The 23,607-nt window shown below is 39.6% G+C and overlaps 1 protein-coding gene across 13 annotated transcripts in view; it reads left to right on the top strand.

Annotated features, from left to right (window-relative positions):
- Positions 1-23,607, top strand: part of LOC135495399 (uncharacterized) — a 94,180-nt gene that overhangs the window by 31,502 nt on the left and 39,071 nt on the right. For all 13 annotated transcript variants that reach the window (XM_064783985.1, XM_064783982.1, XM_064783983.1 and 10 more), the window contains exons 3-6: positions 19-76; positions 7,925-7,996; positions 11,562-11,639; positions 14,682-14,741. In XM_064783985.1, coding sequence (XP_064640055.1) covers positions 19-76; positions 7,925-7,996; positions 11,562-11,639; positions 14,682-14,741 — 268 coding nt within the window. The remainder of the gene's footprint in view (positions 1-18; positions 77-7,924; positions 7,997-11,561; positions 11,640-14,681; positions 14,742-23,607) is intronic.

Here is a 23,607-nt window from a genome sequence, read left to right as displayed (position 1 = left end):
TATCTTTGTATGTTTCAGGTCGCATGCATAGTTGTCCTATGCGCATGCCTTGTATTAGGAAAGCCAGCACCATCTGGTAAGTATGTTTTATCACATATACATGACATCTAATTGTGGCCGCTGGAGTATTATTTCACAGCAGCGGCAACAAGAAGTGGATGAAAGCGCTGAGCGGAATCAGTCCTTAACACCGCCTGCATTGCATTTGGGACAATCAAAAGTACATGCTAATCACGCACGACCAATAGTTACTAGAAATCAAAATTAAAAATGACATAAAAACTGACGACTTTATCTATTATTCAAATACCTTGTTTCCCATCAATTAAAATGTCCAGTGTTTATTTATGGTTTCCATGGCAATCTAATTTCAGTTTTCACATGTTATTAAACTCTTCAAACATCAATTCGTTATGCTGCTCGTCAACAAGAAATAATATATAGGTTTGATTTTGAATAACTCATCGATAAATCTTTTTTTAACCAAATTTCTGCCTCATGTACCTGAGATAAATACTTTAATTGGTTTCCAGATTGTTTTATCACACGACATGCGTTCGTTATTGCGCAATAGCATTTTACTTTTTTGGTGAAAGCACATGAAATGCACGCAGTATGAACCTGAGAGTTCACATCGCCGTCGATTCATATCTTGTCACGTGATGATATCTTGACCAATCAAGGAAGTCTGATAATGTGTACGCCATCTCGTTAGTTTTGGTGGCAAATTAACTGAGCCCGTATGATCATGAACCATAAAGTAGGTTCACTAAAAAAGGCCTCTAAAAACATCGTGGTCATACTGGTACTCTTATGGACTTGTGAAAAGAAGATGAGAAAAAACCTCTACCGGAAAATTAGTCTTACTTTCGATGCTTGAGTGGTTTCCCGATAAACGCCGTTAACCTAACCGTTTCAAATTTTTTTAAATGTTGTCTTTTTCATCATCAACTGGCTGGTAAAAGTACAAGTGATCATCCGAAGGCAACAGACATAACTTTTCTTGAACCCAGCGCCAACCTTTCATCTACTATTTGTAGCTCAGAAAAACTCTCAGGATTTGAAAAATAAGGGCTGACTTTTCAGCCCCGATAGAGTGCTCCAAAAATTGAAGTCACTTCGGATTCAGTTTTGAAACATTGATGACCAGCTAATGCGTTGATGCAAGTGAATAGAAGCAAGATACCCCCTTCACACGCATCCTTGCACAATGCCAGCCTCATCATGTGCTTTAGGCATGGTTTTGTAGGCCCGAGCCGTTGACCACTGATGCAGTCGGTGTCTTTGCGCGACCAACGCCCTCTTACATTCGGTTCCAGTCGTGCCAGTGGGTACTTGAGTTAAAATAGGCACGTCTTGCATGTTACCAGCAAAGATCAGCTCCCTTTCTACCTATTCTTACCACCATGCAGCAAGCTAATTCCCAAGCTAATTGTTAAGAGCAAAAAAGATAGCTGCTGGTAATCAGAACTGAAAATTCATTATCGAGAGGTGTTGTACTGGGAATGAGAAACCGGAGGCCCAACCCGTTTCTCGTTCTTCGTGATTGATATACCAGATTGACACCTCCCCGTTGTCTGTGGAGTGCATCCTGCTATCGGAACATAGTTAGACGACTTCTGATCGTGATCTGGTGAACAATGGCAGACACAATCAAGTGAATAGCTCTTAGTGAGTTCTTACAAAGAATCTAGATTCCGAAAAGCCACATGATATCACTTTGCCTCGATACACTTTCCTAAAATGTGTGTACAACAAGGCGATTCTGGTGAAAACATCTGGCTTGGATTACTTGCCGTTGGTAAATAAGTGATGGTCATACAGTCCGAAAAGTAGGGCTCACCATTTATCAAGAAGGCTCGATGGATATCACCGTACTAGTGCCAGCCAATGTTTGCTTTGAGTGTAGGTGAACAACAGGTACTTGATAGCTAGTTTCGGGCAGTCGCAAGTACAGATCGTGACGACAGCTTCCTACTCTTCACTTCAAAAATGAACAAAGTTACCGGACAAAAACTTGCATTCTTTCCAACGAAAACAAGTATTGTGTTGGAAGATTGCTAACAATGCTCAACTAAAAATACAAACATTTAGTATGTGCCCAAAAGCACTGCCAAAATGCTTCTTTTGTTTGTTTGACCTACAGCCAATGAATTCACACTATGAACATATCTCATATCTCAAACAGCAATCACTTCTAAAATGCATGGATTGATGATCTACAGCGAGAGTGGCGTCAACATACCGAGAGTGAATTTCCGACAAGCTATATCTAAAGTGCCCTAAACTTCAAATTTGTTAACAACAGGATAGTGAGAGGCTGTCTGAGCAACTAAATCTCATTCCTGTTATAGCTTTGGTTCAATGGATCGATATAGTCTTCAAAGCTTATTCTGTCAAAGCGTCTGGTCTAATAGCTGTGCTGGATTGATATTAAGCCAATTCTCTAAGACTCCTTCAAATGAGAACTGCCACACATCAGGTGACGATCGCTTTGGTATTTAGCTGTGGTGATACTACCAGCTGCAAGCATTTTACGGAGATAATAACAATGATAATAATGAAGAGTACTTAGAGTGAAAGTATCCACTTAAAGTTATCTTCAAAGGCAAAAATTGACAACTAAACGATCATCGACAGAGACTGCACAATATTTGAGATTGCGTTGTGTTCGAATGCATCAAACAAAAGCACATCTTTGTCAACATTATTTTATTATTTGGATCAGAGGAAAGAAAGCGAAAGTTACGGAAAAGAAAATGTCTTCAGCGTCAAATATGGTCTTAACTTGCTGATGTGATTACTGATCGCTGACAAACTCATATGTCAACATCAATAATAATTGGTCTTTGGTCACACATGCTGTTCGCCAATGCCCTTTAGCATAATAAACCATACATACCTACTAATCAAAGAGAATAACATCATGCCCGATATGTTCAATAATGTTCAATATATCACTAAGATCAACGAGGACAGCCCAAAATGTCCAACTTATCATGCGCCATTCACAGGAACATCTGCCCACAACACCAAGAAAGTCGGAAACACATGTACATGCATACCTGTAAACTATAGGCCGAAGTTACATAGACCTCATTCGTTCATTTACCACGAGTCACTTTCCGGGTTTTTCTTTCATTCCTCGGTGATTGCACGCCACAAGGCCGTGCTTTTACAGGGGAACGAAAGCAAAAGGGGAAAATGAGTCCTGGGAAATGAACGAATGAGGTCTATGTAACTTCGGCCTAAGCTAACCACTTATACACAGGAGCGACCACACAAACATGTATTCACCTTGCCAGGAACTGGAATTGAATGAACGGATTACCTTACGTCATCACCTTGGCCTTGTTGGCCTTCATAAGTTAATCTCTCTGTCCTTTTAGCCTTGTCAGAAAACTACTGGGGTGATTTCTACAAAGTTTGGTTTTTCTGAAATCTCAGTGTGAGACCAAAGAGTATTTTCATACTTCAGTAAACATCGTAACGACATACTTTTTTTATTTATTCGTATACATTGATTTTTTTTCTCTGAAGTGCTTCATTCTGGATGTATTTAATCAAGTCTTCCGGGGTTTTTTTTTTTGTTCTTTTTTCCCGTGTATATCTTCCAATGTGCCAAATTTCATTTGAAGAATTGTCATCTCGGGAGCATTGTTTGTGTTTCGAAACTTTCACCTATTCGAGCGGAAGAGCGCAAGGCCTGACTGTCATGATTCGTCGACTTTACCATGGAGTTGGCGTGCCCCGCACGCACAGCACAACCACAGAGCAATTAGAGAACTAATTGTCTAACTAAAATCAATTGATAAACCAGCAACGAGTTACCCAGGGACACTCAGTATCCACAACAATTAGTTTATAGCTGACGTCGCTCCCACGATGGCCTGCCAAAGCGATTCTTAGTAGTTCCAGCACGTGGTAGAGCTGATATTGTAACCAGTTGTGCGTACGTGCAACACTCAATATTTTGATAGAAAATTGTCAGTTTTCATACTAATTTTGAATTAACAATGGTTGTTCTTGACTTTGATGATTTGCAAATTGGCAGAGCGTGAGCTCTTTAGAAATCATGTTCAAGTACTGCGAAAGTTGTTGGGAACATTTTAAATTATAGATTCTACTCCGTTGGTTTACCTTGTAAGTTCCGGTCATGTCACATTTGATGTGATAGTCGAAGGCGGGTTAAAGCATAGTTCATAATGCTATCGGTTGTATTCCTAGTCTCTCCGAGCCAGGTCAGCTTTGAGCCTGACTGGGCTCATTCTTTCTCTCCTGACCTTAAACTCAACTTGAGCGCTCATTATGTTTCTACACCATATGGCTTAGGCCAAATGATTTCCAAGCGGACTTAAACAACTAAAAACGTCCTATGATCTTCAACTGGAAATGAGATCAGGATGATTAATATTTCATTCAACATTTTTTTCCAAAGTGTTACTTTGATGCACTTTGTTATAATCACACCTGAAAGACCAATGATCTTTGTATCATTAGTGAAGTTTTAATTAGAAACAAAGTGTTATCGTCTCTCTTCCTCTTGACATGAAGCGTGAAATATCATTATCAATCAAGACAAGACTGTTATAATGCGGCAGTTGTAATCAACAAGGTGTTCATGTCGTGATAATTGATTTTTCTTCTCTGAAAAGCTGCTTGATGCTGTAAATCAGGAGATGGCATGCCTCTGGTTATGGTGTTATTTTGGAAGATGATGATCATGGAAACGAAACTTCCAGACCGACCATGTTTATTTGTTGATGTAAAACAGATGGAAGATCCTTTTGACCTACAAAGTACACTGCTATTTGTCCTCCGGCGTTTCGCAATTAATAAAGTGGTAGAACGATGCAAGGTGAATGGTGAGGGCAGTAGCGCGACGTATAAAACAGATTTCATCGAAGAAACCTAACGAATCGACTTTCCTCTTCATAAGTTAGCAATTTTTGCCAGTTTAATAAATCTAATAATTGAGTAAACTCAGAGAGTGAAAAGGCGTAACTTTGCAGTTTGCCATTTAGAACTTGTTTCCAAATCATAAAAACCTAATAGCTTGAGCTATGATCGATATATATAGTATAACATATACGGAATCAGGTTTGCCAAAGTAATTTTGCAGTTCGTTCCAGACATAGGGATCACAGAGTTTGATAAAATGGCCAGTGGGCGAGAGTCGGGGAATAATGTACAGTATTGGTATTCAAATACCATGCTACGATCTTTGAAAATGAACTTTATGATTTTGGCCTATTAAAACTAAGGTTTCTTGGTCTTTGAAAGTACATTAACAAGTAACAAGACGGAGTAAAAAAATGAACACGGTATGATTCTATCTGAAGTTTCACTGTAATCAAAGACGATTTCTTATACGCATAATACAACAACATCGTAGGAGCATTGATACATTGCAGACACGGACCATAAACGGTTACTAAAATTAGAATGATTTTTCAGTTAATCGGCGTTGTTGGTCAGTGACAAAAACGCCATTTGATTCTGATTCTGCATGCAAGTTGTCGCTGAGTTTGGCTAGCAGCTGAAGCAATCAAATCGGTGACCAAACCATACAACGGGTTTCCAGGGTACTACTATTTGGGAAAACACTTAATAATTTGACTTGAAGAAAAGTTCCGTGGAATGTTTAAGAACAATCGGGCTACCTTTTCTACTTGGGGTAATGAACTTTAACTGATTACACGTCACAAGAACAAGGTCTCGGTAAACCAATCACTCTAAAGTCTAATGAAATGAGTAAATAAGTAAAATAATAGGCAAATGGGCCAAAAGGGAACATTTCCTCTCGGTAAACATTGCCATCAAGGGAAAATCTCTTATAACTTAGGCGCCAGAAAAGAGTTAGCTGTCTAGATTAATGGAAACTGCTTGAATTCGAAATCGGGCAAGTTTTGAATTGAAGCCGTTGGAGCAGTTATACATGTATATACTGTATTACACTTGTAAAGAGTGTCCTGCCCTATTGTATGGTGACAGATCAAGATATGGTTCTAAAGAGCCTAACGACTTTTACAGTGATTCCTAAGTTACTGTACGCCGGATCAATTCACTCCAGAAGAGGTAACAATGTTGTCACACTCTTCTTGATGTTAGCAGTCCAGGTCGAACGTCCGGGTTTTTTTTCTCTGTATTTCTTTCATAACTTGCATCTGTCACTTCCTACTAGTTAGAACTAATCTGCCTATCCCACCTTATTACTCAATAAACCAACTCCCAAACTCCTCATACCAGGAGCTAAGAATACTAATTAAATTATAAGCACCTGCGCCCGGATTTGGTTCATGGAGGGTAGTAAGGATTCTCAGCATCACTCGCCTATGGGAGACGAATTGTCGGTTTTTAAAGGGTAAAAATACTTTCTATGTTCATTTGATAACTCACAGCAAATAAGGTTGACTTCACTGCTCTGATTCAGGGTTTCAGATAATGAGTTGGGTTTGTTGTAGTGCGTCATTAACTCATCAATTCCAGTCATCTCACATATACATCTCACTGCCACATGAAACGATCTTACCTGAATACACTAAAAACACACAGAACAACTAAAACAGCATTTCACAGTACATTAAAGAATGCACCGATCTGATTCAATCTTCATGAGCGCATTATCCATCTTAATCATTCAATCCGATAGAGGATTGACGACTATGTCTACAACGCATAACACACCTGTCATCATCAATGCCGAGGTCTACAACATCGACACATATTCTACAGCACTAAGTGTAGCAAACATCCCCAGTCGAGCACTGCTCCCAAGAGTGTGTACTCCATTATGAATCCCTTTTACCCAACATTAAAAACTCTCATCCTAATGAATAGAAACGATATTGCAGAATGGAAGTGTCATTACTTCAGTCGAACTGAAGAAATTCTCGAGATTTATGTTTCAGACTTCATTATTTCTAAAACTAATCACAATTGCGGGGTGAAGGTGAAGTATCTATCCTTGTTTACTTTGTATCAATTTAGATTCCTACGATAAATTCGAATATTGATCAAATTTAACCAGAAATACCTGCATCTCGTGCCTAGAACTGGATAAACGACAATTCAATTAATTTTGTAAGACGACTGCAACACTGGGATTAAAAGGTTCTTTATTTGTCTTTCTTTACTACTTGAGGAACCTTCGCATTGAAAATTTCGATCGTCTCTGTCCGTAATTCCCGATCAGAATAATTTGATGACATTGGTAGGGGTGATAAGCTACCAGCCACTGAACATATAAAAGACTAAAGAATAGTAATGGCCTCATTGGTTGCATTGGTCCGCAGCCACCATGTCATAAGCACGTTGTTGTCTCACAGTAGAGAGGGGCCCAATTCCAGCAATTTTGAGGTCAGCGCGTATTGTGCCCTGGTTTGCGCAGTGCCGTCCTTGTCTGGGTTTCAAGGCTTGAGAGCCAGGAACGGCCAAGTCTAGTTACTTCTGAGCTGGCGTGTAAGGGTCCATTCAAATTTAAAGTAGGCCTAATATCTTACCAACGTACCAACTGGGAATATGATTTGCCTGGCAGGACAGTATGCCAAGACGAATGTGTTATCGTTATAAGTCGTTATACTTCAAGCGTGCAGATGCCACTAATCAAGGCAAACATTAGCAAGTGTCGCCTTTCTCGAGAAGATCAGGTGTGTGTTAAAATCGGTTTCCACTTAAAATTTTAAGAAAATGACGACACGATATCCACAAGGGATGAATGATAATACTCGTTGCAAGAACGAACGAAACACGCGATGTATTTTAAGGGGAAGAGTGTTTCTCTAAAGTTATCGCTATCAAGACAAGACATTTGAAAATTAATCAAATCTATCGTTTTCCTTTTTGGTTCTCGCTAATCGCATTGCCCATCTTAAGCTAGGAGAATCGATGTGTCTTATGTTGTATTTTCTCTCCTCTTCTTCAGGTACAAAAGTAAATAGCCAAGACATTTCAAAATCGATAAACAGACTGATTGAAGATCTCAGAACTCACAAAGGTAGGTAGCCATCTTTTAGTGGTTGTTGTTAAAAATAACCTTTTCCACCATTACCGGAGTGGATTCACTCGGTTACGGCTTCGTCGTTTCAACTTTATCCTCGTAACTAATTATCCTGGTCGCCTTTTATTGGCGGCGATATTCTGGTTTTATCAGTGTGATCTATATTCATTCATAAGTAACTTCTGTCGAAAGAGAGAAGGTCAACGCACCAGTGAATTTGATATCAACTCTAATTAAAGCAGAGGTATCAGTTAATTGCTACGTAAAGTTAGCTGAGGGTTGATTATTGCTCAAAGCACTTGTTGTCAGGGCACCAAATGACAAAAAAACTATTTCACATAGCATGAAATGTTCTCATTATGAGACAATTGATAATTATTTCGCAAACGATCAACGCGACTACAGTACATGCAATGTATATTGACGTCGCCATTGGCTTCTTTTGTTCTGATTTCAATATATAGATCCGTCAGATATCATCACGCATCGTTTTGGAGCATTTGTTTACATTCTAAAGTGATACTAATTGTTGGCGTTGTTGACTCTGCTGAAAACGAAACAATGGCCAAGTTGATTTTTAATCAAGTCTCACCATAAGTACATGCTATCTCAAATGGATGTGAAATAATATTCATTGGTTTGTCAATAACACTATGACGTCATAGGGACTCAATGCGTTTATGTATATATACAGTTCATCCCCACGTCCATGTACAGGCTTTTAGGGCTGCGAAGCGAAACGACTTGAACAAAAATGTCAGTAGCTTTTCTTAGATTTTGTGTATCAGCCAACTCTGGGCTGATCAATTTTTTTGATTCTGGTATTTCTGCTAAGAAATTGATTGCGGCAAATTTGTTATGCTGCAGATGAAAAAAAATGTCAAGTCCAAATATTTTTTTCCCTTGTTTTTTTCTGCTCTAAATGAAGAAACATCATCAGCCCCAAAACTTTTTTGGCTTTGAAAATTTTCAGAATTTTGAACTTATGAAAAAATTCAACTCTGAAGGATGAAAGAATTTCCAAATCCCAAAAAAAATTTCACTTATTTTTTTCTTCTCAAAATGAAGAAACATTATCACCTCCAAAAGGAATTTGGCTTTGAAAATTTTTCAGAATTTTGAACTTGTGAAAAAATTCAACTCTGAAGGATGAAAAAATTTCCAAGTCCAAATATTTTTTTCACTTGTTTTTTTTCTGCTCAAAATAAAGAAACATCATCAGCTCCAAAGAGAATTTGGCTTTGAAAATTTTTCAGAATTTTGAACTTGAATCAGTCACAACCTTATCCGGAAATTGTCACGATTACCAACGTATTACCGCTAACAGATAAAATCGCAATATCCATCAAAAATGGATTTTCAACAAATCCAACTAGCCATCCCCATAAGGGAGTACAATAGAACAGTCAATGAAACCAGGATGACTTGTTAAGACCATCAACTGCTATTCACATAAGTCACTCAACTCAACAACTGGAAATACGTCTTGGGTTTTCTACATCGATTCGGCCACCTGGGCCCGATGTGACTACGTACAGCTACACCCTAATCGACTCCTGATTTAAGTCGTCTGGATGATATCTAGAGTTGTCTCGTCAATCTGGGGGACCTGTGTCAATTTCACGCCAATCGTGGCAGGACAAGGCAGACATAATGGGGACAATTATTCTCCGATATACCAACGTATTCTAATATCATGTTTATTGCGATCTGGCTAACGAGCAAGTCTCAGTATTAGTTCCAGTAAGGTCCATACGACACACAAGAGGAATTGAAATTGGAGAAAGATATTGAATTACACAAGACATACTGGTTATCAAGGATTATAACACCCAAGTGCCGTGCCCCCGTACTCCTGACCGGAGGATGCACCTACAAAATGTGGGCTCAACGATGAGGCGCTTTGGCTGAAAGTTTGGCAGGGAGGGGGTTGAGTTTTTTTATTTATTTTTTTTTTCATTTTGATCAGTAGTGCCAAACGATGCGGAATGGTCGATGATAGGCAATGAATCAACGTGCCTCGTTGCCTCTCACTAACCAATCGAGTCTGAAGTCTACCGACTTAAAATTAGTGCTCTTTCACCATATGCCTGAATGCGTCGATCCCGTGACACGATTCAATCAGTTATCCCGTTCTGTCCTCCATCAGTACCGATGACAGCGCACGCAGTTCTTATAAAGAGAGAACGCTCATCACCGTCAGGCACATTTCCTCTCCTGATCGTCCAGGATATCGATGGAATGATTAATCCCGACCAACGCACAACATAGGCCATGACAGACTGACTATTCGGCAATAGAATTAATGCGGTTATGACTCGCTGCTTCTATTAAGTGATTTGATCCATGAGACAGGCGCGGGAACGACTTGTCAAGTATATTGAGAAAGGTATCAAAAGAAAGGTAGCCTTGATCACCAACAAATGTTGGAACTGTACCAAGCTTTCTCTATCACAAAAGCACACGGTGGTTTGAGTTTCTTCAAGTAGATTAGAGGTATCAACTATGTACTCAAGCAAACTTCATTAATTTCATCCTCCTCCACATCGGAATCATACATCAATCTTCAATAAGCCTGGGCGAAAATCCCGATATGATTCTGAGTCTAGATCTTATACAGTTTTGTACATGAACAATCTTCAGATAAGTGTCATGTAAGATTCGTATTTTAGATCAACAAACGAATCTGACAAGAACCCCTCTAGAGATTGGCGTGTACAGGTATAAGAGACTAACGAACTAAATTTCGTATAGGAGACTTCTAAATGTTTTGTTGTCAACTGAAGCTTCCGAACTGATATTCTGCTTCGCAATACATGTACATTGTACCACATCTTCTAATCCGACTTTGAAAGTTGTGACTTTCTCCACTTAAGCTTTTGTGATTCAAAATCTATTGCCAATCAGTGGGTTTTTCATTCGGATTCTGAGTGAAGCTGTGCATGTCGTTAACGACGACTTATCCACTAAATTAAAGGTTTACAGGGCGATATCAAGGCAAGATATCAGCACACTGCTGTTACTCTGGTAGATACTACACAATCATTATTACAAGGATCCAATGAGAGGGAAAGTTGTTTATGAACGACGTTGTCACATTGCTTCAAATCAGTTTTTGACCCCAAGAACTATGAATATTACATAAAGTCAAATTTGATTTTTTTTTTCATCGTACCTCTTCCTACTTAATTGTATCTCTAGCATTGTGGAACGAACTGTTAGAACCCTTTGCAATATACCCCTCCTTAGAATGTGACTCAATAGAATCCTGTTTTCCTGGGATTCAGTTGCCGATACAGCGTTGAATTATAAAAAAAATGTGCGAACTAGTTTGTCTTAGCGATAAGAAAATGTGATCATTGTTAAATACTTGTTGCAGTATTTGAAGGACTTCACAACAGCTTCAGTTAAACCTTCCACATACTAATATGTACACTAGTGACTGAAAGGAGCAATTTGCAAACTTTACCATCAAACTCAGTTCGACGCTGCTTCGACAACCGAACCCAGCTTTCTGTGTTGTTCGATGTTTATTTAGTTCCCATTTTGTTCTGTTCCCTAGCTGCCGAGGATCACGACCAGAAGGAACTTGTGAAGATTGTGCTCGCCTTCGCTGGCAAGCTTCAGGAACTCCAAGAAGGTATGTATAAAGAGTGTTATATTGTTCTGTCCACATGCTTGCGCTTCCGTCAGTTTGATCCCCCTAAAAAAATGAAGGACATCCCCCTAAAGACATGAAGGACAGTGAGAAAGCAGATAAACTTATCTGAGATCGGGTTTTCATCAAAGTCCAATATTGCACGCGAGTCATGATTCACGATCTGAACAATTAACTTTTTGTGGAAACACACCCCGAAGAATCACAGCTGAATTCATGCAATAACATATTAATGCAATAAACAACCAGCATAAAGCTATGTGTAAGACAGAACCCGCAAGGCACTTGCTGCAACGTTTCATTTACTTTTTTCTATTTGACTCAGTGTAATTTCGGAGGACGCTCGTTTATTTGCAAAAATATCGATAAGTTATTGGATTCCAAAAGTTCCCACTTTCATATAAATCACAAGAGAGAAATATCCATTGACGACTTCTGCAAAAAAAAGAAATCCCTGAATTAAAGATTTCTTGATGAAAGAGATGTTATTGAGAGAAAGCACAGTCGTGAAATAATGCCAGTAGTGTCTGCTGGATGTATCAGTATCTACGGAAGTGACACCATTGCCAAGAGCTACCACGCTTCCTTTCAATAAAAGGGTATGAGATAGTATGTCTTCTAATTTGATAGATCAGGTAATATCATGATATCTGGATGTAATCTGGCCAGAGAAAATTACATTTCGAAAGTTAATTAAAGATGTTTTTTGTGTGTGATACGAAACGCATTGCTTTAAGACGGATGCTTAAAACAACTTCGATGTTGGAGAATTTAACTTTGATAATAAGAGTGTAACCTTGCATGCATATTATACTTTAAACTGCTTTTTTATTTCGATATGATGTATTGCTTGTCTGCCCGTGTGTTCCATACACATTCTCATCTCCTGCTTCCTTTAAAACGCTTTCTTTGCATTTGCCAATGCCAGCAGTCCCAGCCTGCTAAATGATTTAAGATGATGTATGGTATTTAGAAGTTGCGAAGTTGTAAAGTGGCGGTGGAAGGGGCACTTCAATTATTCCAAGGGCTATTTGAAACCATGTAACACATCTCAAGTACATTCGCACCAGTTTTATACTCCAAAATGCAAATGACACCAGTCGCAGTTTGAAATGATTTGTCTTGGTAGCTATTCTAGTCAACATTATCTTAGCGGGGATTTCAATAAGGTACTAACATCGGCTGTTCATTATTTCCCCTCTAATCTGTCCGCGGTAACCACTCAAATAAATATTCCAGTCATGGGCAATAATAGAATCGTGCGAATCTTTTCTCACACAAATCTTTTATAAGAGAAATACAACCCTTCACACCTGAGCAAGAAGAAAATCCTGGCGTTGTGTCCCGAAACCAGTATATCATTTGATTGTCCACCACGCTTCGTTGCTAAGAGTTAGTAGCTAGGAGTGGTAGTAGCTCATGTGCTAATCCATGAACATGTCATGTGATACAAAAAAATATGATGAAACGACAAAACAAACTACCAGAAAGATGATTTTTTCTACCCCATTCCAACAGATATAATCCTTGACTTAACAAAATCATGCTCCAAGCTAATCCTTTGATGAAATTTTGATCTCCTGGGCTTACACATGTCATCTTTCTTCATTATCTGTCTTGTTGTGTCATATCTATCTAATCATGCCATCAGTTGACAAGAATATCCTTGCAGTAAGGCAATATCGGGCATAAGACAATGACATATCGTTGTGCCTTGATTGATTTGCACACTGATCGATGTATGAAGAGCTATTCGTCCTAATGATGATAAGACTTAGCAGCAACTCAGTTAGTTGTCAACGACAGTGCGGTATTTGCTCACTGGCTGCAAAAGTAGCTGTGGCATGTTCGCAAATTTCCCTCTCACGCGGATGTTAACTACTCAAAAGATGAAGGGATAACAAAGGCAAAGAAGCAGACTCAACAAAGCCTTGTTTAGATTTAAGATCGGCAAAAGCCAGAGTAATTCTAATGTAAAGTCAGATGCATCATTACCATTAAAACTGATGGATGCGAGATGCCCCTTCCATTTTGCGTTGAGCCACGTCGGAAAGCTGCAGACGCGATTCTATCCCTGTCTAACACCGAAAGCCTACGTGATATTCCAGGTTTTCATTAAAACAGTGAAAACTTCCAGACGAAACAGTCATGCTTTGTAAAGATGGCTTCGCCTCAGTTCTTCATGTTAATCCTCAGTTGCCGGCATCCTTTTATCCCGTTATTGTTTAAATTTTTCGTCAAAGGAGGTAGTTAAGTTTGATGAAACCACGCGTCGTCATAGATTTTCTGATAAATCACGTTTGTCGAAGTTGCAAGGCGGTGATAATAAAGAATTTAATGTTGTGAGATTGGAAGTAACATCGCCAAGAAAAGAAACATGCGTTTCTTACGTGGCAAGTTAAAAAATAGAAGACACTAAAGTTAATGGATCGCTGTTTGCGGTTAGTTTTTACTTTTAACATATTCAAATCCCACAAGCTTAATAAAACCACGCTATTCGATGTAGTGTAGTTAAAATTCCGTTTTAAATCAAATATCATGAGCAAAAGCGCTGGTCCTTTATTTTCCGTGCGCCCTTAAAAGTTTATAAAAAACCCATAAGAGTCATGCACTTGGCGGATATTGAAAATCCGTTTCTTCAGAGAATGCACTTACGTTTTCACAAGAAGCTGTATAATGTGTCAATTTGTGAAGCAGTTGGTTTCTACTGCTTTGAATCCATTAAGAACGGAGACTGTACAATTATCTAAAAAGTCCAACATGGATTAGCCCAACAGCTACACTCAGAGCAGAGATGATCGAGCGCGCATTTTTGCTTCCTACACACGGATCGAGGCGAACCTTATTCAAACTTTCAAGTTAAGTTAAACGACAACGCAACATTAGAGAACTGGAGTATGCGCCTAACATGTTAACTAAAATGTACTACAGATGCACAATAGCTCCATAGTCCAATAGTTTCCTTGAGGTTGTACAAAGCATGTGGGTAAAGGACAGATATGCACCAACTCATTTTCATTCTAGGCATCCAGCATATTGATGAAGTCGAAGGTCAGGCAGCGAAAGCAACTGCCAAGAGGGAAGGTAGGCATTAAATAGACGACTAAATATCGTCAAGAAAACTTCACGAACTAACACTAAATGTAAATACTCTGTGATTATTTGTGATATTGTGAGGTGATGGGTTACTCCAATTTGCACTCACATGTTTCACTTTTGCCATTACTGCGATGTGTGACCATTTTGATAGTGTACGGTAATAACTTCTACCATTTTATTTCCACTGTATGTTCCGCCAAAAAAATTCCACACAGTAATACAGGAACTAAGTATCTGAGACTGATTTTGGTGTTGTCAGTTGACAACTTCAAATAATTTACGCTCTTGCTGTCGTCCCAGTCGACGAAATGGTATTTAGCTATGACTGGTTTCTTTCGTTTAGAGATAACCACTGCTTACTCACCATGTAACATCAAAGTCATGTTCACACTAGATGTGGTTCACCATTATATTCACGCAAGAATTTCCCAAGAGATGCTATCTGTTCGATATTGTGATGAAAAAGTGACTCACAGACTAGTGTTGTGTAATGTGCTCGTGATGACCACTGCTAGCAATCTTTGCCCTGTTCAAAACTTTCACCACATTCTTCTTCACACAAGCATCATATGGTGCTAAAGTAAGCTCGGTTTGCGGATTTAAGGTAATGGCAACTGGTGTAAAAGAAGTTAATTCACCAAACAGGGTTGTTGACTGTTTATCTAATATTCGATATCATTCTGCGATTGCCTCCAGCCAGAACAATCACGGAATATGGGGTGACTCCATATAGATTCAACATAATAACCAACTTGTCCATAGCCTTTAGCGGGGCAAATTGGGTGTGCCGAAACACTGCCAGATTAAAGAGATTTGCTTTCACCTCTCTTACAAGGACAGTAAGTGGGCAAATGGTTGCAGGTTGCGATCGATCGTGGCTCAGTCAAGAGGGCGAGTAATGAGAAGTCGAAACTGTAATCATACGCCCACTTCTTGTTGTATTAAAGGTTTGTGTGGTTTATGCCACAATATACTCCCAGACAGTTAATTTATTTAAGGACGAGTTATACAAGTGGGTATGGGTTAGTGATTGTGCTCGGGGCGAGTGATGAAAAGTTGTCACTTTACCCAATTCGCCCTGATATTGTCCCACTCGATTAATCACAGACTTTCATACACCAATACACTATTCATGTAGTCATTTGTCACCCACGATGTACTATGGGACGCTAGGTGATTCTGGGACGCTAGGTGATTCTGGGACGCTAGGTGACTCTGGGACGCTAGGTGATGTACTCTGGGACGTAGGTGATTCCTACTGATTACGTCACATATACCAAGCAGAATTGCCATATTTGTCAGTTGAAAAATTTGCAATTTTGATTCTCTGTGCTGAGGTTGGATATGTAATGAAGTCATGAGTCTCAGTGTTTAGGCTGCAACTACATCATGACACCAGGCAACGCATTTCACGTGACGCGTTTTTAGCTTTTAAACCACCTCATAACGAATGCCGTACATTCGCTTATTTCTTCAGACAGGCTTTGCAATCCTGACGAACGATGAAGTACGAATATTCGCGGTGTCATCAGGTTATTTGCTTAATCATTACGCGACACTCGAAGATAATCTTTTATACTAAGCTACGGGACAAATCGGGGACACTTTCAACAAACTCGTCCAACAAATAACACACTTTACACTTTGTCGTTTGTAGCATTTGTAAGGTTGCAGAACCTGCCAAATTTGACTTTCAGAAACTGACGAAAAGAAAGTGAGTGGGAGCCTAGTTGGCGGGCCCAGGTACTTAGAAGGAACTTGGTAACATGAACTCAAACAGTTCGTTTTCATTCTTTTGATTGAGAACAAACAGCCCACTCCTACAAGAGTCGATCAGTTTGTAATTTAGGGCCTACTCAACCAGTTTGAAAGTACCTCAGATATCATCAAAGTATCCGATGTCTCTTGTAATACAGAGCAGTCGGAGAAAGTAATCGATTGAGAATATAAATGAAAATAATCAGAATGACATTTTGATTTGTTTGAAGGTCCGAGATGATAGCTATGCTCTCTTCTAGCAAGTTGATTGTTTGGTAAGGTGGCTTGATCATTGATAATCATACAATGAAATTCAAATCACGTTATTCAAGAGCTATCTTGCATATGCTGTACCATTAGACTGATTACCGGACAGCACAACAACACAATTCCTGAGGAAGTCAATTAGCCAATCAAAGCTATGCATCAACAAAAGTCACTTCAGTGGAAGAGACTTGTCTCCTTGACACCATATATGCTGTCGTAACTTACTGACGCACACAGACACAGTCATCAGCGTCTTGCACTGCGCATTTTGTTGTGTTTTTGAGTCTGTGTTAGGTAACGGAAACAAAAACTGTGAGCTTCTTTTTAAACATCAAACATTACTTTGCTATTCACCAAAGCAAGTTACAAACACCTCGACATCTATAAAAGAAACGAAAAAAAGCACCTCAAGCTAATGTCTCATCTTCTGAATGAAAACTACATCATAACTTTTGCAAGCAACTTATTCGCAGAAAAAACTAGTTGTTTATCAGAATGTGGGCGGCAGCTCAAAATACCATCTGGTACAAAAGAACTGTGAATCCTAAACAATATGACTGGAGGGCAAGATTTCTTGGTCAATACTTTTTAAAGCAAAAACATTCGTGGGCTTGGCTTCCATTGCCTGATCCTACTCATTAATAACAACAAAACTGTGAATGAAGTAGGGTTTCACTATAACAATATGGTGCTTGCTTTGATGGGTACGGGTGCGTCAACCACCTTACTGTCTTGATAAGTAATTAGTCTTCCGGCAGACGACAAAATATGCGAGAATAAAGGAGAGGTGTATATATGCGGGCGGATGGAAAAATATGATGGCTCTGAACCACACAAAAGTTTCTAAGAAAACGAGTGATGAGATGGAACTTCGAAGCACACGCAAAAAGAATGTTCAACCTGCATTTGTTACCGATGTCATACCTAAAGAAAAACGAAAAGTGCGCAAAGGTTACCTATATGACAGTGGTTTAATTGCAAAGAATACATTATGCCCCTAAAGATCTACTTTTCCTAAAGACCTGTTGGACTGATTGTAGCATCGGCCACGATGCTGGCAATCGTTAGCAATACAGCCCATGAGAAAGTTCAGTGCCCCGCGTCATTCCAGAATCGGCCAAATACGTGCGGTAAGCGATGCCAAGGCTGCACAAGTCTTTCAACCCAAGTGAATATAATCAGACAGCTATTCCTACCGATGTTGCTGGACGGCCATTAGAATAGTTGGTGCAACAACAAAGGTACATTTGTAGTTACATTCACAAATATCCTTTACATATGGCTCTATACCTACAGCCATGGCTACGACTTACATTCAGGGTGGTGACAGAAGCGTTATCCGGTACGGGCACCATGAAAAAAGGAGCGCCTTATAGCTTACCATAGAAGCAATATTGCCCAACAACTTGCATATAGAATACCTATGAGTACCCAGACCGATATTACCCATTCTATGGCTGACAACTTGCATAAGAAAGACCCAGACTGATATTACCAATTCATAGCCATTTCCTGCCATCTAATAAATTTGTGACCTAAAGCAAAAGAAATGTACAGTTGTCAGTGGGTCCAGAAATTGACTTGCTAGAGGGCTGATAACCCGAATCCTTAACAGTTGTTTTAAGATGAGGCACTGGTTCTTCTTCGATATAGATATCACGGCATTTCAATCAATTTCACCATCTCAGCAACCGAAACTATCCATCAAATTCGCACGACACCACGCAGCAAGAGGTCCCTTCGACCCTGAAATAATGTCTAACGATCACCAAGAACCCCGGCTGTGATCTGAAGAGCAAAGAGAAGATTCCAGGCCATTTAATTTCGAACCCATCAATACCCATTAGCTTCATGGTGAGCCTGTCCAGTATCGCCAACAAAATGCATTCCATTTTTCCATTTCTATATCAGAGCCGCTATGGTGACGGCAAGAATTTGTCCATCATACCTTATTGAAATATATCATTGAAGCAGTCAAGGTTAGTGATATCGTGCATAGTCTCCAAAATAAGTCTGTCACTAAACTGACGCCGGTTAATGTTAACGTTAACGTCAGTCGAATGGCCTTAACTGAAGGAAATAACCCCATGATAAGCCACATTCAGCTTTGGTGAGCACACTTAACTTGTTTTGAACAATCTTTTGCTTTAATCATAACATCCGTATTTCACGACATGTTCTTTACTTGCCATCAAAAGGCATCTTTAACCCTCACTGTGTACTTCTACCAAATCACAAATTACTTTCGCCTCCATGCAAGTCGATGATGATCTGTTGGAGCGGTCCAACCCACCAAGTCTAATGAGCCAAACTTATCAATACATTATAATGGTCAATCCATCGATCTTACAAGACAACTAGATGTCTGACATCCTCAAGACATGCAGTCAGGGGAGAAGTCACCGACTAATGATTACCCGCCCTGGCGCGATGGCCGCCTTCGAGATTCCGACCTTACAGGATAATATATCTGATGGCTAAAACATGCCAATAGTTCAGCTTTCGGCACCCATTATCAGGTACATTTCACACAGGAGACTTCACTAGAAATGGTCAGCCAACAACTTGGATATGAGCGACTAATTAGCAAGGAAATAATCCTGATAACTCTTCGAGCAAGTGCATGCTTAGACAAAGCACCAGAGTTTCTTTTACGCATTAGTTACTTATAATCAGCAGTAATTATCGCCGGTGGGTGAAAACGAGATGTATGTGGCCTGACTTGATTATGTTGGCCAAGTCGTCTGTGAATGCGAAGGTGACGTGTACCAATAGCGTTCAGTCCCGAGTAAATTATGATCATAGTGAAGTCACAGAAGTTTCCCCTTAGACATGTTAGATTAGCTAAAGGCTCATGAATCTGATAGCATATGATAAATGTATTTTGTGTGATGTTAATACCTCACATAGTCATAGCAATTTCCAGTATCTAATGAAACTGTCATCAAAGTTACAAAAGTTGGTAGTCTGGCGATAAACACTGGCCGGGATGAGGTTCCTTGGATGATGTATCTTCTAAACGCCATGAACCGTCTATTGTTGGTCTAAACGTTACAACCTCTTCTGCTCGTAATGCCTTCACAAACTTCAACATTGTCTATCAAAGGACTGTCGCAGAAGACAAAGACGTCATAGATAAATATCACCCTAGTCTATATTCTAATACATCATCCCTGGCAGGCAACGAAGACTCTTTCTTTTGAATAGTAGTATCCTTGTCAGCAGAAGTTTTCTAACGGTCTTCCCCAGTGCTCTGTTCAGCTTCACCGCCCGACCCGGGGACATTCCGGCGGCGGGCCTCGTCTTGTGTATCTTCGCCTCCTGCTCTCCGAAACATACCCGGGATGGGTGCCATTCCTGGCAAGGGTACACCCCGTGCAATAGTGCGCATAAAAGGAGATCCCTGGCCTCCTCTCCGTTCATCCTTCTTGCAGCGGTAGACATATGCTACTATCCAACAGGCGTTGGTCACAACCAGAGCGACACAAAGATACATTTCGCGGTCCGTAAGATCCATTTTCAGTTTTGGAAGTGTCTTCTACTAGCACTTTACCAAAGTCGAATCCGATGGAAACTTTGAATCCCGGGCATGTGTTCCTGCTGAGAACCACGAAACAGCTAGTTTTCTTCCCGAAGACAATTTGATATTTCGTGAATCGGTTGTATCTCTGGTTATGCAAATTCGGTAACGCCACTAGTCCACGCTATCATCTATCTATAGCTCTCTAATACTAGCGGTTTGGAAGGCTAGAAAAAAACGTTCCTAGTTCATACAGCGAAATATCGATATTCCAAATTCCCAGTCATTCACACATATATACTGCACTTATGCCTACAGTTTTGATATTCTTATACACGCTATTATGCCTATGAAAGTCCTAATACATCCATTGTAATTTCCAGCCAATAAATTCAGTCCGCTTGCCGCCTTGACAGTCTGATTCACAGGTATAGTGTAGAACGATGTGAGGCGAAGAAGTTTTTGTTTGATCGTTCAAGTCTGACCTAGTTATTTTATTATCTATTCACCAACATGATCAAATGAACTTCTACGAGTTCCTGCTAGCTAGATGTGTTTAGGCAAGCTTTTAAGACTGCTCACGCTGTGTCATATGAGAAACGGCCACAAATTTATCATTATTTTGCAAAACAAGTGTACTACTACTGTACCTGACTGATTGATTCAAACCGATTCCGCCTTTGATACCATAGTCAAAGACACGAATCAGTCTCTCAGTAAAACAATTGATCTTTCGAATCAAACACCTGACATGCCTGAGAGTTTACAATTGATCGTGATAACAAGAAAGTACTATTTTCAGTTTTTGTTGAGATTTCGTGCATGATGTGATGTTTTTCATAACAAGGGTTATTGTTCTGAAAGCTGTGTGATGATAATCTTTCTGATATTTGTTTTTGAACAACCTTGGAGCTATTACTGAACCATTAAAAGATATTGATCATGAATTCGTATCAATTTCCAATATTAATCTATTGTTGCTGCCACCCTAGTTTACATTATTAGCTTATCACTAGACACATTTATGAACTTGGCAGAAAAATCAATTTTGCTTGAAAACAGTTTCTGAGATCCTTGGATGCCCGCAAGGCTCGTTTAGAGCCTCACACGACCCAGACTCCGTTAAAGCTAAGGCAAAGACACTACTTTATATAATTCAATAGATAATACAACTTCGAATCATATCACGGATAAACCAGAAAGGTAATCAAAAGTGTATTAATACGGAAAATATGAAAGCGGGTTCAACGACCCTCGCCAATTGATGAGTGTAAAACAAAATGGATGAGAAGAAAAAAGAATAAATCGCAAAATTCTTTCTGATTGATCTCTATGAGGCACTGAACGATTCCTTTGAGAAGACAAAGAACCTATTAGATAACTGTGGGTTGAGGATAGAAAACTCTTCCAAACACCGATAAGTTGGAAATGAGTTTCAGATTTTTATTTTTAAGTGCTCACATTTTCCTAAATTAAGTATGGCTCCTACTGCCATCGAGTGTGGTTAGAAATTCTTATCACAAAGCCTTCATTAAGTAACTGTTAACCTTCCTCCTCCCTTCCTGCTACGGCTCTAAAGTAAGAGCTTTACAGGTTGTTTGATGAGACTGTAAATGTGGATGTTTACTTTCGCATCTCGATGCGAGGTTGTGGTTTTGGTGTTTGGCTGGCATGATTTGTCATCCGTCAAACAGTGCACCAGACTCATGTAATTGTTATATGACTGAATTAGTAGGCTAAGCTCAATGTTACGAGTAGGCAGAAGTGCCAATGGCGTGCTACAAAGTTTTCATCTTTGACAGGCTGCCATGAATGCATCATCCAAATCGCATGAAAGTCCAATATCGTCTGCCCTGCATCTTTCTTTAATGTTTATTGTTGTTACGTCGTTGAAAGAAACCTCTTTCCCGCATTGCCGCGGCGCCAACAATACGGGTTAAAGAGGGGCAATTAGAGCCAAAGGAAACCGCTAATCATATCAAAGTCGATAGAGAGATCCGCAGAAGGTTGGTTTGTTTGACTTTTATTTCCATTAGAATAAACACTTCGGGTCCAATTTCAAGCAGAGATCTGATTGCGTGAAAATGAGGTGGTTTTAATTATGATGCACTCGACTGATTGGGTGCAGTTGAACATGCAAGGAAGTGTAGAAAGCAAATTTATCTTTCTCAAAGCGGTCGATCGACAGAGCAAAGCAACTGAAATTGAATTACCATTTTTAAAATATTGCTGTTAACTTGTTTTGATGCATTCATTTCGACGTTCAGTTCTCCAAAAGTTCGGCAACTCCAGTAACTATTGCACGAAGACAAACATCTATGGTAGCACACCAACGCTAGCATTATGCTATGCCAAAGCTTCAAAGCTTTTCAATCATATCTAGTGATCGACCTTTGTACAGCTGACGAGGTGACATTCACACCAAGACAATTCTGCATGTTATCTTCAATTCAAATTATGTCAAATTATATCATATTTGTAACCCGCCATTGCAAAATGAGTCGTATGTCGCTCCGAGCTTGACAGGTTAAGACGGACTGGTTGTCCATTTCACTGTTGTCTGCCTTATGTGAAATCTGACGAGATCAATTTCTTCTATTATGTCCTGGTGTCATTTTAGGCTCATCTTCTGTGCGTCATGCGACTCATTTTGCCGTGCTGGGTCACATTTGACAATAACCCGCATATATCTGACAGTAATTGCATTTACTTAATACCGCATTGTACGATTGCCCACATACGTGCAGTAACCAGAGGGTTGCTATCCGCTGTTCGCTGGTGAAAAGACAAAACCAAGATAAATAATTGCAGTTCCATTCAGAGGCGGATTCAGAACCTGCCCAGCAACGGATGACACCCGAGGTTCGAAGATACCGTGTTCCTAGTTGGTGTATTTGTAACTGGTGAAGTTAAGACAGCAAAATAAACTTTAGCGAACAATTGAATGGCTAACTGGGATATGGTGAACTGCACTATTATTAAATATCTTGCCTGTGGCAAATAACACACTGAAAGTTACTGGCGCGGTGCACAGCTTTCTACGATTGAGGAATACAGTGAACATCCTGAAGTGTTGAACTTCCAAGCCTGTCAGTTCAGGATATAGCACATTAGAGCCATAGACAGGGTTTCATTGTGAGACATTCTTTTCTGTGTGGGTATAACAGAAGCCATTGGAAAATTGACAAAAGCGTCGTCTACTCATACAAGTACCAAAATATCATCTCGAAAAAGTACGTACATAAAGAAACTGTGACACTTCTTTCTAAATTGCTTCTGGCGGAACTACTTAGCAACATAGCTATT

The sequence above is a fragment of the Lineus longissimus genome, chromosome 11 (assembly GCF_910592395.1).
Source record: "Lineus longissimus chromosome 11, tnLinLong1.2, whole genome shotgun sequence".
NCBI classification, from domain to species: domain Eukaryota; kingdom Metazoa; phylum Nemertea; class Pilidiophora; order Heteronemertea; family Lineidae; genus Lineus; species Lineus longissimus.
The sequence above is the reverse complement of the archived record's forward strand: the minus strand, read 5'-3'. Positions and strand labels throughout refer to the sequence as shown.